This window comes from Psammomys obesus, unplaced genomic scaffold, assembly GCF_907164565.1.
Source record: "Psammomys obesus unplaced genomic scaffold, mPsaObe1.curated_primary_1811, whole genome shotgun sequence".
Classification (NCBI taxonomy): domain Eukaryota; kingdom Metazoa; phylum Chordata; class Mammalia; order Rodentia; family Muridae; genus Psammomys; species Psammomys obesus.
The window spans coordinates 807067-823429 of record NW_026593931.1 but is presented as its reverse complement, the minus strand read 5'-3'; the positions used below and the strand labels follow the sequence as shown (position 1 = coordinate 823429).

Genomic DNA, 16363 nt, shown 5'->3' with positions numbered 1-16363 from the left:
ATGAGTCTTTAAGAAGCAGTTGAGTGACATGCTTTCTGACTGGTTTTTCTCAGCCAGACATACTTCGACCTTTGTGGTATGTTTAGGTCCAGGCCTCTTCTCTGAGTGAACTTGCCCCTTGTAAGCTTTAAGGACTTCACTTTCTGAGAAGGGTTGTATCTTGTCTAGATCCCTGGTGTTGCTCAACACTAGCTTTGTGGCTTTTCAGATGTTGTGTGGGAGCCTGTAGGTTCCAGCCCAGTGCTAGGCCACAAACAAGTTGAGTAATGCCTATTGCATAGATGCAGAAGCTGTGATAACTAACCCCGGGTTCACGGAGCGGTGGAGCTGCTGCTGTTCACTCTCCTGCTTCAGTACTCTTCCTGGCTGTTGGCAGCACATAGACTATCTGCCTGCAGTGGTTTGAATTGCTCTTACTGATTTGGCATAGTTAGTTTTCTTTTGTTCAGTTTATACCTATGCAAGTCTGCCATTTGCTTGCCTGTCCTTGTGCATTTTTCACTATGCTTATAAGGCTATGAAGTGGAACAAACAGGCTCCTATGTAGCCTAGACTGACATCTAGCTCACTGTGTAGCTGAGGATAAGCTTGAACTTCAGGCCTCTTTGTCTTTGCTGCCAGAGTGATGGAATTATAGGCATGTTCTACCACACCTAGTTTTCTGTGGTGCTGGGATTTGAACCAAGGGCTTCATGCATGCTAGGCAAGTACTGTATCCATGAGCTATGTCCCGGTCCCTTATGATGCATCTTGACATGAGGTCTTCACTAGATGTGACAACCTAATCTTGCACATCCATCCTCTTGAACCATGAGCTAAATAAACTGGTTTCCTCTATACCTTACCTGGTGTGTTAGCATCCTACTATGACTAAATACCCGAGGCAATCAGCTTAGAAAGAAGAAAGGTTTACTTTGGTTCATAGGTTCAGAAGTTTCAGTACATGGTTGTTTGACCTTATTGCTTTCCAGTATCCCCCACAGTGGCATGCCCCCGCTCTCAGTGGTGCCACAAGCTGGTGGCCAAGTCTTTTGGGGGAGTTCAAGATCCAAACTGTAATGCTCTGTCTTAGATGTGTTCTATTTTATGGACTGGATGGTCTGGGACAGGACTCCTTAAATGTTCTCCTCTTGCAGCCCTTTTTTGCAATTTTCATGTGGTTTCTGGTGTGTAAAAGAACTTAGGCATTGAGTCAAATTTTTACTCATAGTAAATCATGCATTTATTTTAAAACAATGCTTTCATATTCATATAATTTTACCATTTATTAAAGATGAAAGCAAATTTGCATGCTAACAAGATGGGTGTACTTGCTCCTTTTGCATAGAGTTAAATCCCAGCTGGGTGTTTTATACTGAGGGACACAGTGTCTGCTGCGCTTTTCAGAGCTGATGAATATTTTGATTTTTGAGGTGTCAATGCTGGGAACGATACTTTGCATAAATACATAGTACAAGTTGGGAGAAATGCATTTTAGGGCCATTTCAGAAATCCCAAGCCAAAACTCACATAATGATTTTCTATACAACTTTAGTTGGCAACTCAAACAGCAGTATTTTGTGGGGAGGGAGGGATTGAGATAGGATCTGAAGTTGAGGCTGACTTCAAACTCCCCGTAGCTGAGGATGACTTATACCTTTGATCTTCCTGCCTGTACTACACAAGTGCTGGGATTACACACATACCCTCATGGACCAACTCTTAAAATCAAAATTATAACACAATGCAACTCCAAAGATAAAATAATTTGCTATGTGCTGAGGAATGACAGGAAATAGGGAAAGTCTTTATTTCTCTTAATTAAATGATTATGATATTTTTAAGAGCAGAAAATTTTGTAAAAATACTACGTTTATAACACATCTAGGTCTCAGATCTGAGCAGGACGGCATGCTCAATGCAAAGTGCTCATGTTGGACAGACGTAGTTGCCTATGCCTTTAATCCTGTCCCTGGGGAAGCAGTGGCAGGTGGATTTCTGTGAGTTCAATAGTAGCATGGTCTGCATAGTGAGACCATGTTTCAGTGCAAACAAAACAAAACTAAAAAGCTCACCGAAGTCCACATGTTGCACGTTCATAACCGAGATTGTAGTAAAGTTGCTTGGCATGGGGCTGGAGAGATGGCTCAGAGATTAAGAGCACTGGCTGCTCTTCCAGAGGTTCTGAGTTCAAGTCCCAGTAACCACATGGTGGCTCACAACCATCTATAATGAGATCTGGTGCCCTCTTCTGGCATGCAGGTATACATGCAGACAGAACACTGTACATAATAAATCTTTACAAAAGAAAAGTTTGACGTCACATTTGAGTTTTCATTATTTTCTGGTCGCTGTTCCCATGTAGAAATGTTTCACTGTTCCAATTTTTTGTGGTCTCCAGTCACCGTGACAACTCACAGTTTAAGAGCTGGGGATGAGAGTTTCCAGAATCATTTCCCATCTTTCATGTACCCTGTGCATCAGTGAACTGGAACTGAGCATGCTCCAGATCCCCTGAGATACTCCCTTCCTCATGCTTGTGCTGCACCTTTGGGATGGAGGGTCTAGGCCCGAGTGTCTGCTGTCAGAAGCACTGCATCCTGCAGGCCTTCCTGCTCAAGTGTTCCTTTTCCCTGGCTTCCCAGGCGGAATTTGCTCTTTCCTGCTGGCTTCCCTCAGCCCTTGGTCAGGGCTTGTTACTTGTTGAGCTTAGCTCTTGGCTTTATTCTTCTCACTGATTGTGGACTTTGGAACCCATGAGCTTCGGACATGTATTTGTTCATTTGAGTTGCATAATGCTTTTCTGTGGCCCTCCTGGGACTAGGACAGAAAAGGTGTGTCCTCTGGAGCTCTGGAGTCTCCTGGTGTATATCTTTTGGGGTCAAGAGCTCTGTGGATGGCATACAGTGGTGCTTATAGGTACGTTTCAACTGGAGAAGCAAGACTTAAGGCCTGGTCTGTGTGACCATTTTGCTTTTTCCATCCTATAAACCTATAACACCTCACCACAACATGTCACTCTTGGGGCATGCTTGCTTGGTGGTGCTTCTCTCACTCTTTCTTCTTGGAGGGTGCTGGGCCATTATATGGCTTCCTATGTTTTGATTTTTTTCAGGAGTAATCAGTGTCCACCCCACCCATGGGACAGGTTCACACAGGGCCTTGTGCCCAGAAGGGGCCAGCTCAACTCCTGCTCTCTGGAAGACCATAATTATGGACTCTGGTAGAACAGTGGAGTGTGTGCTGTTGACATGGAACCTTAGTGATTCAAGGTGCTGCATCCTTGTTACCTCCATGCATCCTGGAATGTCTTCTCTGGCCTCCCTTCCCTTGGCTCATAGTTTCCTGGGTCCTCCCATTCCCTCTCCTCATTCTTAACTATTTCTTCCCTCTACCTGTGGAAGTTTAGGTGGAGAAGGTTGGGGCATATGCAGAGCAGGGCCACCCATTTCGGAAGGAGAGATGTGACTTGAGTTCTCTAGAGCTCAAACCAGGTGGGGTGCAGGGTGGCAGTGGATGGCAGGAAAAATCAGTAGTTGGCTATTCCTGGCCTGTTTGTGCCCCAAGTTGGAGAACAGGGTTTCCAGGCCCCTCTGAGGGTCTATTGTCACCCCAGACTAGTTCTTACCCTAAGCAAACATGCCTTCATCTGGTTCCATACCTAGGGAAGGGTCTCCTGTTTCTCTTCTAACCTTCTGGCACTTTCCATTGCCTTTGAATGAGAGACCCACATCTGCATATGTGGGAAGCCTAGAAAATTCCAGTCAGTTTCCTAGCACATCCTTCTAATTTGGTGAACCTTTAAGAAGCGCTTAGTTCTTCCGACTCTTAGACTCATCTCATCTGTCCCTTCTTCCTCTTGTGAATGTGGGTGACAATGGGGTAAGAGAAGGTGCTAACAACTGAGCCCAGGAGCCGTAAGTGGAGCCACAGACATTCTATGAGACAGACCCCTTGTGGGGTGTCTACATCCCCTGAAACTCCTTGTAAGTTCTTCCTGCTCACAGGGGACACTTTCTTTCTTAAGATTTATTTTGAATTATGTTTATGTGTATGTGTGGGTTTGTTCATGAGAGTGCAGGTGACCTTAGTGGTCAGGACCTGAGCCACCCAGTGTAGGTGCTGGGAACCAAACGAAGATCCTCTGTCAGTGCAATGCACATGACTTTTAACCACTGAGCCTGCAGCCTGCTGAAGAGGCTTGAATTGACCCAGCTGATCCATATGGTGGGGTTTTTGTTCCTGTTTTATAGTAGAGAGAAGAGGTCTGGAATGAGCCAGGAGGAGTTCTCCGAGTACTCTTGGATATGCAAATATCCACATTCGAGAGAGTAGACCACCTACTAGGTTATCATATTATAGAATGACTGGTAGTGATTGTATAACCTAAGGAGATCACAGATAGCCTCTTGTCTCCATCAGCATCCTGCGGGGTCAGCCTGCTTGTTTCTGCCAGAGCAAGCTAGAAATGGGCCGGGCTGTGTGTACTCACCCTGGGAAAAAAGGGGGGAGGTTCCTGTTAGTCCCAGCAGTGTCACAGAGAAAGGGGCTAGGCTGTGAGTTTTTGTGCACCTTATCTCTGTGGAAGAAAGGGCTCAAGTTCCCATGCAATGAAAGCAGCACCATGGCTGCTGAGATAATGTCCTTGTCATGTGTGTTCAAGGTGTGGATTTCAGTATCTGCCTCATGGGTATTAGTGAGACAAGCTACTTTGGTCTTAAAGGCTTAGAGTTTGAGAACCATAACTTTTTGACTGTTAAACACCTCCCCATACCTTCATCCACTCTGAATGAGGCGTACCTGCCTCACTCAGACCAGTTGTCCACAGAGGTAGAAAGATGCCTGAGGAACTTTGAGAAGAGGTTCTCTGTCTTGTTAGTTACAGTTTCTGTTGCTGTGAAGAGACATCATGACCACAGTAGCTCTTATAAAGGAAAACATTTAACAGAGACTGGCTTACAGTTCAGAGGTTTAGTCCGTTGTCATCATGGCGGGAAGCATGGCAGAATGCAGCCAGACATGGTACTTAGAGAGGGCCTGAGAGTTCTACATCTGGATTGGCAGGCAGCAAGAACAGAAATGAACAACTGGACCTGGCTTGAGCTTCTGAAACCTCAAAGCCCACCCCCCAGTGACATACTTCCTCCAAAAATGCTACACCTCATAATAATGACACTCCCTGTGAGTATATGGGGCCATTTCCATTCAGACCATCACATTCTCCTTCCTATAGTCTCCCCTGAGAAATAAAGGCAAAAGTCACCTTTCTTTGGGCTTTTTGCTAAGTGTGGTTTGATTTGGTCTTCAAAAATAAAGATTTATTAGCTTAGTCTTTATGTGTATGTGTGTGCCTGCAGGAGTTCACCGAGGTACACCATCTGTATACAGATGCCCACAGAATCCAGGGGGCGTCAGATCTCCTGGAGCTGGAGTTACAGGCAGTTGTGAGCCACCTGATATAGATGCTGGGAACCAAGCCTGGGTGTCCTGAAAGAACAGTCGGCACTCTTAACCTCTGAGCCACCTCTCTAACCTCTGATTTGGCCTTGAGATCTTGGGTGGAGAAGGTGAGATTCCATTAGTGTGGTCTGACAATGAAGATCCTACTGTCTGTGATTTGGGTATGATTATGTCTAGTACCATGTCTGCCTGCATTCTGCCATGTCCCCGCCATGATGATAATGGACTAAACTCTGAACTATAAGCCAGCCCCAGTTCAGTTAAATGAGCCTGTGTCTGCTGTAGGCTCATGTTGAAGACTGCAGGTGCAGGAGTGTTCAGAGATGTGGCCTGGGAGGGAGGCTCATGAAGGATATGACCTTGTCAGTGGTCGATGGCTTCATAATTGGCAGGCTTTTGAGGGGTAACACAAACTCAGGAGATGGACCAGTCAGAACAGGCCCTTGGGAGTGCGCTGTTATAGACCCTACCTTGTCTCTCTTTTCCCTCTTTGTCCCTGATTCTTGACTCCATAAAGTGAGAAGCTTTGCCCTACCCTCCCTTTGTGGTTCCTGCTGCTGAGATGTACTCCTGTGTCTTAAGAGGAGGTATTTTTTTTTCTTCAGGAAATGATAAGGAGGGGGATTAATGGCTTAGGTCTCAGTGGCCTCTATAGTGGCCCCTACAGAGGGTTCAAGGTTAAAGTGGGGAGAGACAGACCTGGGTTAAAATCTTGGCTCAGCTTGCTACTTGGTAAGTAGCAAGTGTCACCATTCCTTTGAGCCTTAGTTTCCCCCTTTTTAAACAGAGGTCATGGTGTGCACCTTGCAGGGATGTGGAGCTGAGCACTGTGGCTATATGCAGTCAAAGTTGCCATCTCCCTGTCTCTGGACCCTAGGGAGCAAACTCATGCGTTTTTGCCTCTGAATTCTTTTACAGGGAATACCTTCAGCACCCTGGCAGGACTGGTCTTTGACTGGACAATTGTGAAGGATACAGAGGCCAATGGGTTCTCAGACTCCCACAATGCACTACGGTAAGAGGCTCCATGACATGGCCTGGCTACCTTTGGGTGGATGCAGGAAATTGGAGGTCCTTAGGTTTCCCCTTGCCAGTAAAGAGGCCAGTGCGCCTCCCAGGATGCTCAGTGCTTACAGTAGCTGGCTAGGGAAGTTTAGTGCCTCCTCCCAAGCATGAGGACAACTGGTAGCCTCTGTGGACACTGTGGTGTATTCTGTTGGAACTTGTCAAAGAGGTTAGGATGTCTGAATGGACAAAGAAGATACAGAACTCTGGAAGGCTGTCTTGGGATACAAGGGACATGTGGGTGGTTCTAGAGGGCAGTACTTCCTTGGTGAGCAAGTTAAAGGGGAGGCAGATTCTGGCTAAGAGGAAAAGCCAGCAGTGAAATCAGTTCTTAGGGTGGGCTAGGTCCCCAGCATAGGGTACAAATAGACTCATAGAGAGGGGTCATCAGAGCATCTGGCTCATTACACCCCACCCCCAGCTACCATCTGGACTGCCCACCTCTGACCTTTCCACTTTCTGGCTAGGGAAAGGAAGTTTGGAGAAAGTGGGCCTGTTGGTAAGTGGCAGAGTTGGTGTTTGCATTCAGATCTCTGTATCCAGGTGCTGTATCCAGCGTGAGAGCTGCTGAATCCTTGCTGAATCAAATGTATGTTTGATAGAATGAAAAGCTCCTTCGGGATCATCAAGATGGCTTAGTGGGCAATGGAGCTCATCACCAAGATGATCTGAGGCCTCAGGCCTTGCCACATGGTGGGAAAATTGACTCCTGCAAATTGCCCTCTGACCTCACTTGAGCCATGACATGAACAAACACACATACATGCACACGCACAGAGGGGTGGGAGAGAAGTGGTAATAAATGCAAAAGAAAGTATTTTTTCAAGTTTCTTTCCTGAGTCTGCCTATTATATTTAGAGCTGTGGTTGAAGGCTATCTGTTGGCTAGAGTGGCAGTGGAGCAATTCAATTTAAAACAAGAGTATAGTGCAGAAAAAAACGTTTGCCTGAATTGCTTGAGGGCCTGTTGTCAGTGTGATGTCCTGTCACCTTTGATTATTTCACTGTGCTTTTGCTACCATTAGGATATTTCTTGAGTATCTACAATAAAGTTACCAAGATCAGGAAATTGGGACTGGAGAGATGGCTCAGCAGTTAAGAGCAGTGGCTGCCCTAACAAAGAATCCAGGTTTGGTTCCCAGCATCCAGGTAGCTCATAGCTGTCTGTAACTCTGGTTCCAGCCTCTCTGACCTCCATAGGCACTGCATGCACATGGTACGCAGATAAACATGCAGTCAAGACTCACATACAAAATTAAAGTATATATATTTTTTAAACCAGAAAACTTGCCCAAATGCATGTTATCTTCAGACCTTATAGTGGGAACCTAGGGTCACACATTGCATGCTGTCACCTTTTTTTTTGGCTGTCAGCATGGGACAGTCCCTTGGTCTTTCTTTTACTTCCAGAGTCTTTACACTTACGAATATGACAGTCCAGGTGATATGTGTGTGATGCTGGGCATGAGACCTAGGCTTTGTGCATACTAGCTGCACCCTGTCACTGAGCTACTTGATGATAAACCACAGCACAGGGCAGTACTAGGCTATCCTGGGGGCTGTTCCTTCTTGGGTAGAACAGGGGGCTTATTGTGAATTGCAGGCTGAGAGTTGAAGTAGGGACCCCATAAGCTTGTCAGCGTGCTCTCAGGAGGGTTTGCCGTGTGTCTGATTTGCAGAGCTGATCAGTGTTACTGACCCTCTTTGAGCTGGGGCCTTGGGCTTGCCTTTAATGTGATTCCAGCTGTTAGTCTCACAAATTCAGTGCACGTCATCATGTATGGGTATTGCTATAGTGCCCATTCCCAAGACCAGGTGTATTCCACAGAGACACTGTAGCTCTGACTCAGTGGCAAAGATGTGTTTCTAAGTGTTGCAAAGCAGTGTGCTTTGTGATGTCAATGTCCCTTATTCTGGGATCCAGCCCTCAGTATGGGACCTTAGTACTGGTGAATGCCACACTGGATTCTGGGAAATTCCTTGTTTAGATCTCATGATGTGTTCCCCTTTCAGAATCCTCACCTTCCTGGAGTCTACGTATATCCCGCCTTCCTATATCTCAGAGATGGAGAAGGCCTCCAAGCAGGGCGACACCATCCTAGTGTCTGGGATGAAGACTGGAAGCTCCAAGCTCAAGGCTCGCATTCAGGAGGCTGTCTACAAGGTGGGCCTAGGTTCCACTGTGCTGTCCCCACAGTGGGGTATGGATGACAGTGGATTATAGATCAGGCCCTAGGGTGTTTGGACTTCTTTTTCTTTCTGTTTGTTTGATTTCTGTGAGCCATAGCATAAGAATGGGTTGAGGCTTCAGAAGTCAGCATCTCAGAGGTCACAGCGTTATGCTCCTCAGTTTTGAAGGAGTTTCAAGGAGTTTTGTCATTTCCAGAAAGTGTTCCTCATCCTGATTCAGGGACACACCTACTACCTGAGACACAGCCTGGGCTTCAGCTATCCCTATGTTATTTCTCCCTGTGCTCTAGCTGGGGACCTTGAGTCTGGCTCAGTGGCCATTTGTAGATGGTTGCATCTTCCTCTCTCCAGTTAGTAAAAGGCTTTTCCTGTTAGCCTTGCATGGCAGCACCCACCCTGAGTCCAGACCCATGTGTGCTATCAGGGTGTTGAAGCAAATTTATGGAGATTGAAAATGGCCATAAATCCACCGAGAACAGTCTGGGTCTGTTGGCATTTCTGTCAACAAGGATCATTTCTGCCATTAATTTTCTCCAACAATGAAAGCCGCAGGCTCCTGGGGAATCTGACATCCAGGGTACACTGGACAGCAGGCCCTGAAATCCTGTCTCAGTCTCTGAAGTTCCTTCCTGAGGACTAGGTGGAGAAGAGACTGAGGAGTAGGAACTGAGGACACATAGAACTCCCTCTTTCAGGTCATCCTGGACCTCTGAGCTCTTGTGGAGTCAGAGTTTGAGCACTTGTAGTTACAGCAGCCATAGACATTGCTTCTGGCTCATCACTTTTCTTTCTGTGTAGTTACTGTCACTTTAAGTCAAGATAGAGCATGTGTAAGGTACAATGGGTGGTCATATGCATTTTGGCAGTGACAGTTTTGAGCACATCCTGGTGCCATACTTAGAGGGTCCTCCTAGGTTCTAGGGTGTGGGGTTGCAAGTGATGTCCTGTTTGTCCATGCTTTCTTTATTCCTATAGGTACATACTGAGAAGCATACCTGAGCTGTGGACCTAGCATGGGCCAGTCCTGGGGTCAGTCCCAGAACTGCATAAAAACAGAACAAATGGGGCTACAGAGATGGCTCAGTGGTTAAGACTGCTTGCTGCTCTTTCGAAGAGCCCAAGTCCAGTTTCCAGCACCTACATCAGGTGGCTTAAAGGTCCAGATAAAGGATATTCAGTTCCCTCCATAGGCACCCCTGTATGTACATGTGATATGTACATACAGAGATACAGACATGTACTTATAATTAAATATTAAAACCACCATCAACAGCAGTAGCTCGACAGTTAAGAGCACTTGTTGCTCTGCCAGGGGACCTTGATTCCCCAGCAAACACATGCCAGCTCATAAGCATCTACAACTCCAGTTCCAGAAGATCCACCATCCTCTTCTGGCCTCAGGGGGAGTGAGGCATTCATGTGGTACACAGAAATACTTGCAGGCTAAACACCAGCATACATTAAAACACGTGGATGCCCTCTGACCTCACTTGAACTGTGACATGGACACATAAACACATACACATGTACACACATTCTTACCCATAGCTCCCCTGACCCCATTCTCTGCCCCACCTCAACCTCTTGCTCCTTTTCTCTGTGCTCAGAATGTTCGTCCTGCGGAAGTCAGGCTGTTGATCTTAGAGAACATCCTTCTGAATCCAGCCTATGATGTCTACCTGCTGGTGGGGACGTCCATTCGCTACAAGGTTCAGAAGATCAGGCAAGGCAAGATTACAGGTACAGTAGTGACTTAGAAGTCATGTTAGATGCTTTCCTCTTTCTTTAAAAAAAATATTTTTTTTAAATTTCTTTATGTAGGTGGGTGTTTTGCTTGAATGTGTGTGTGTCCACCTTACCTGCTTTATGTGCATGCAATACCTGAGGAGGCCAGAGGAGGGCAGTGGATCCCACTGGAACTAGCTGTGGTAGTGAGCCACTGTATGGGTACTGAGGACTGAACATGGGTCCTCTGTGAAAGCAGCCAGTGTTCCTAACCACCTAGCTATCTCTTCAGCTGCTTTTCTTTTTATTACTGTGATAAAAATAGATGGCACATGAAGTTTACCACTATAAAGTTTTCCTGTGTACAGATCAGTAGCATTACATTCCTTCATAGCATTTTCTGTCCCACCATCCATCACCAGAACTTTTCCATCTTCCCCAGCTGAACTGATGTCCCCATTAAACATACCCAGTCTCTTTCCTTTTCACCCAGCACCTGCAAGCCCTGTCTTACGAAGTTAGCTGCTGTGGGGACCTCAAGTTGCTTGCAGTCCTGTGTGCTCAGTCTGTGATGGGGTTGCCATTGACTGTGCCCTCAAGATTGGTTGCTGGCTAAAATGCGTCAGAGACCACGCTTTACCTGTCTGTCTGTCCTTGGACAGTTGGCATGGCTCCATCTTTTGTTTGTCATGAAGAATGTTGTGAACATGGTTATGCTTACAGCTGAGTTCCTGCTTTCAGTTCTCTGGCTTCACTTAAAACAACTGCAGAGCTGTTGGCTCTCAATCGATCAGATTGTGCCCCTGGCCTGCCTCTGACTACTGAGCAGAATTGAGCTTGGTCTCAGGTGGGCCGTTTCTGCCCAGGCTGTGAGGAAAACATGATTGACGGAAGCGGAGCTGGTCTGGGAAGTCTATGGTTGGGGCACACATGTTTTAGAAGGTGAGCGTTGATGGAGTTGGTTCTCCTGGGAATCCTGACAGTCTAGTTCATAGGTGCAGGTGTATGGTGTCAGAGCACAGTGTTCAGAGGATCTCATAAGTGTGCTGCTTCAGGGTTGGCTCATCTAAGGGCTTTGGCCACCAGAGTGTCAGGGCCACTCCAGGTGGCATTTAAGAGGCCTGTAGGTGCTGCTACCTATAGGTGATGCAAGGGCTCCAGTCTCCTATCTTGAGTTCTAGGTTAGATGACAGTTCATGGATGGGACCTGAGAGGTACTGCCTCCATGAGCCACCAGCAGTGTATATGGTTAGTCATCTGGGGTGGGTATTGCTTAGTCCTCTACCTCCTGCTCCTTACCCTCTTTTCTGAGAACAAAGATGGAGGGAAGCAAGCTTGTGTTTTATGAGTGTGTGCTGCATGCTGGGCAGAAGACGTCAGCCTTCTGCTTGGTGTCCAGTCAGAGGGAAGGTGCTTTACAGGAAGATGTGTAGGAAGCCCAAGGGTCCTGTCCCAGCTTGATTTCACCCTTGACTCTTGGGAAGAAGCTTTGGAAGGACAAGGATGGTTCTAAGACTGTGGTGAAGCCTCTGGGACCTTGGCAAAGCAGTGGAGTTCTGTGGTCACTGATGTGACATCCTAAGAAGGAACATGGTAGGGAGTGTCATGAAAGGCCAGAGAACACATACAGGCTTATATAAAATTCTACATGAATGCAGATGCTGACCAGAAGTGTCCTTGCCTTGAAAGATGAGGATCTGGAAAAGGTGTTGTTGTGAGAGACTGTCCTCTGAGCTAAGCAGCTGACATCTTGGGACATTCATCTATGCCCCTTGCAAAAGAGATCATCCTGGCTGGGCTTGCTGGCAGTCCACCCCCAGGTACAGAGAGGATGGGCTTCTTCTCCAAGTACCCAGTTGCTCTCTGCCACCTGGGTGCCTCAGTTGCATGGGTCTATAGGAAAGTCCTCATCCTTGCTGAATAAGGCTTTCCAGGTATGGCTCATTGTGGAGGAGTACCCACAGCAACTCCTGTAAGCAACTCCTCACCTAAGCTCTGTAAGGAAGTCTAATAAATGCTTCGGTTCTCTGTAAAAACAGGGTTTTTTCATGCCCACCCTAGCTCCCGAATAATGACACAGAGACCTGTTATTTTTTATTGTAAGTTTCAGGCACTGTACCTGAGCAGATACTGAGCTAGTCTAACCTGACTATGCTAGTCTGGCCTACTTCCCAGCCATCTGGCCTGTTACCTGCCATATTAGTCTAGCCCTGGCTGTTTCTTCTTCATCCATGTTCTTGTGCTAGCTCTCCTTTGGAGGCTGTCTAGTCCCCACCCTCTCTCTTTCTATGGGCCCAGGAAGTCCCACCTTCTCCTCTTCTTATTAACCAATCAGAAGATGATAGAAAGCATTTTTTTTTATATACAACTTTGAGACAGGACATATGAGCATTATTATGCTTCATAATAATGACAGTGCCAAAGTCTGACTTTAACCAGAGCTCTTGGTACAGAAATCAACATTTGAATACACAGTGCACAAAAACATCCTCTAAGCAGTACCCCAGAGTGACCTGGGAATTGTGCTTGGGTTTGTCATTGTGAAGGAGAGGTGGCTATTTACATTTCCTCCTGAGAAGGGATTTTAGTAACAGGTGGATATTGCCAACAGTGTCTTACTAGGACTGAGCACCTCTGAGGCTCTTAGCAAGGTTCTGAAAGCACTTCCTGTTAGGACTCAACAGCCCTAGGAAGTGAGCTTCATCAAGACTCCCTGATGTAGGCAGGGACACAGAGGAAAACCTGAAGGTCATGGAGCTATATGGTCCAACTAAGTATTGTCTTTTGCCACTGTCCTCTCAAGAAAGTCAGAAAACCATGCTAAGGATAGTAGCTGGGCTTTCTCCCAGCAATGAGATGGAGACAGTCTGCTACACAGGGTCCATGACAGCTGAAACAGCCCAGATGGGGTTGGAGGGAGAGCCAGCACATGTAGGAGGCGCTGGAGCTTATCCTAGGAGCTTATTCTAAATCAGCACCCAAATTCACCCTTCTCTGCTTCCTTACTGTGGATGCCTGTGACCAGCTGCCTCGCCCTTACATTACCATGCCTCTCAGACTGTGAGCCCCAAAGTCTTTCCTTCCTCAAAGGCCTTTTGGTAAGTAGCTAACATAGCATTTTATGGCCCAGAGAACTATACCTACCAAAGGTCCAGAAACCTTGGAGATTTGATGCCATAGAAGCTGAGGAGTGAGAGCCCATGAGAGATATCGCAGAGCTAAAAAGAGGCTGGCCATTGTAGTCATCATCATTGTTATCATAGTTGTTGTGTCCCTACCCCACCCCACCCCATGCTTTAGTTGTATCCCCACTTCCCTGCCCCAGCCCCTGCTCTCATCAGTTGGGTACATTCCTAAGTGATGGGTGATGGTGTTGGCCAGGCTTGGAGAGGCTTCCAGTTGGATGTTCTGTGAAACAGCCCACAGGCATAAGTTTACCAGGAGCAGAGCCCACAGGTGGAAACGCCACCATTTTCTTCATATGGTTGTTTTCTTCCATCGATGTCTTTTCTGGTGCTATCTTCACAGTTAGTCATTGGAACGTCCTTTAACTTCCAAAGCTGGATTTAACCATTTTGTTTGAAAATTAACATCCAACTTATGTTAGCTGACATTTTCTTTCACAAATGTATGAAGTCTAGAAATTGGGAATTTCACTGAGACTTTCACATTAAAGAGATCAGTGGCTGAGCATGGAAGCAAGTCTGCTCAGGCCCTCAGGAGGATGAAGCAGGCAGATCATGAATATAGATGAACCTGGGGTAGAATACAAGTTCAAAGACAGCCGGGGCTATGGATCAAGGCCCTGTCTCATAGAAAAGTATGAAGATTTGTTGAAAGTGATCAAAGAGGCGCCCCTTCACAGTCAGAAATTCTGAATTTAATTTCCCTAGGTGAGAGCTTTGTCTTGAGTCTAAATATTGGCACTGTGACTGCCCTACATAAACCTTTTAGTTATGTGTGTGAATATTTTCCCCTGCATGTATATGCAGAAAGCTATGAGACCAGGGGAACCAATCTGGAGCAAGAGTGAGGTTGAGATGTGTCCAAACACCAAAAATCTTGTCCCGAGACTGGCAGGAGTAGGACTGCTTCCTCCTTGCTCTTGGTTTGCTTGCGACCCCCACCTCTGCCACCCTGGAGGTAGTCACATAGCCTGATATCCAGGTTTCAAGTTAAACTTGCTCTCTCCTTATAAGGACATGCCAAGCAAGCTAGCACCTGAAATTCCTCTTCATGCAAATGAAGCATTCCCAGCACCTCAGCCTCAGCCAATGATGTACACTCACCTGAAAACCCCTACCCACTCTCCAAGGTTTTTAGCTCTTACCCTCAATAAAAAGAGCTGTTTCACTGAAACTGTCTCTGGAGAAGGCTGTTTCTCCCACACTCACGCCAACTGATATACGTTCCCTCCAGTCCAGCCTGCTGCACAACAGTACCTGGATACCCCAAGGGGAGAACCAGACCTGGACCTCATGTATGTGCTCCACCTGTTTCTGTTTCCTGCAGAGGGCAGAAGAGTACATTAGATCCCTTGGAACTGGCATTATGGATGGTTATGAGCCTTCATGTAGGTTCTGGGGATAAATCCAACAAGTGCTCCTCGCCACTGAGCCAGAAGCTTTTACCTCAGAACCTTTAAACTTAAAATACATATGTACATGCATACATACATATATACCTACATACACACGCACATACATATTATATAGTATATGGGTGGTTTTGTGCATGTTTATCTCACTGGTGCCTATGGAGTCCAGGAGAGGGTGTCAGAGCCCACAGAACTGGGGTTACAGACCCCAGTTGTGAGCTTCCAGATGGTGCTGAGAATTGGAACTTGGTTCTTTGGAGGAGTGGACAGTGCTCTTAACCACTGAGCCACCTCTCCAGCCCCAACCTGTAAGAACTTTCTAACACAAACAGAAACACAGGCTTAGCAAGCAGAGCACCTCTGAGCTACATCCCTAGCCCAGTTCATTCGTAAAATTCTGATGCATTCTCTCCACAAGAGCTGTAGTGGCTGTTGCTGGTTGACGCTCGTGTGTGTGTGTGTGTGTGTGTGTGTGTGTGTGTGTGTGTGTATGTGTGTGTGTCTGTATGTGATGTGTGTGTTGTGAAAGAATACCTTTCCTGCACTGTGTACTTTTGTAGTGCTTCTATGTGAACTCTCATGAGCCCTATGCTTCCCTATGCCGTGCTCCTGTGTTCAACACACTCATGGGATGCCCGGTATCAGAAGAGTTTGAGGTTCTGTTGAAAGTTTGGACGTTCTTCTCTTACACTTTTATGTCATGTCACTTACAATAGGAAGCTTTCTTGCATTTTAGGATCTGGTGTCTTGCTGTGTTGCTCAGGTTGGCCTTAATCCTCAGTCCCATTGAACCTCACTCATCTCTTTATCTGATGTACTACTATTAGTGACTGCAACGTTCCAAAAATGTCTTTTCATTTTCCCCACTGGTCTGTACTGGGCCCCTCACTTAGCTTCTGGGGTCTTCTGCTGAATACTGTAACCCAAATCCATACCTTAGCTTACAGATTCTCACAGGTTTGTTCTATAGCACCCAGCACCACCAGGCTGCTACAGTTCTGCAGCATCACACCCTGTAGAGGGTCTTCATACAGTTGCCATGTTCTGCCACTCCATGAGGAAAGTCCACAGCTTTGTCATTGTCCTGGCTAGTGCTTTGTCATCATGACAGTAGCTAGAGCCATCTGGGAAGAGGGAACCTCAATTGAGAAGACAACTCCCTCTGACTGGCCTGTAGGCAAGTCTGTAGAGCATTTTCTTGATTAATGATTGATTGTTGTGGGAGGGCCCAGCCCTGTGGATAGTGCCATTCTTGGGCAGGTGGTTTGGGTGCTGTAAAAAAAGATGGTTGAGCAAGCCAGTAAGGAACATTTTTCCATGGTTTCTGCTCAGTTCCAGTCTCCAGGTT

The 16363-nt window shown here is 46.5% G+C and overlaps 1 protein-coding gene across 1 annotated transcript in view; it reads left to right on the top strand.

Moving 5' to 3' along the window:
- The window catches only part of Nup210 (nucleoporin 210), a 100336-nt gene that overhangs the window by 18610 nt on the left and 65363 nt on the right, over positions 1–16363 (top strand). The window contains exons 4-6 of the mRNA XM_055617508.1: positions 6358–6454; positions 8517–8667; positions 10301–10433. Coding sequence (XP_055473483.1) covers positions 6358–6454; positions 8517–8667; positions 10301–10433 — 381 coding nt within the window. The remainder of the gene's footprint in view (positions 1–6357; positions 6455–8516; positions 8668–10300; positions 10434–16363) is intronic.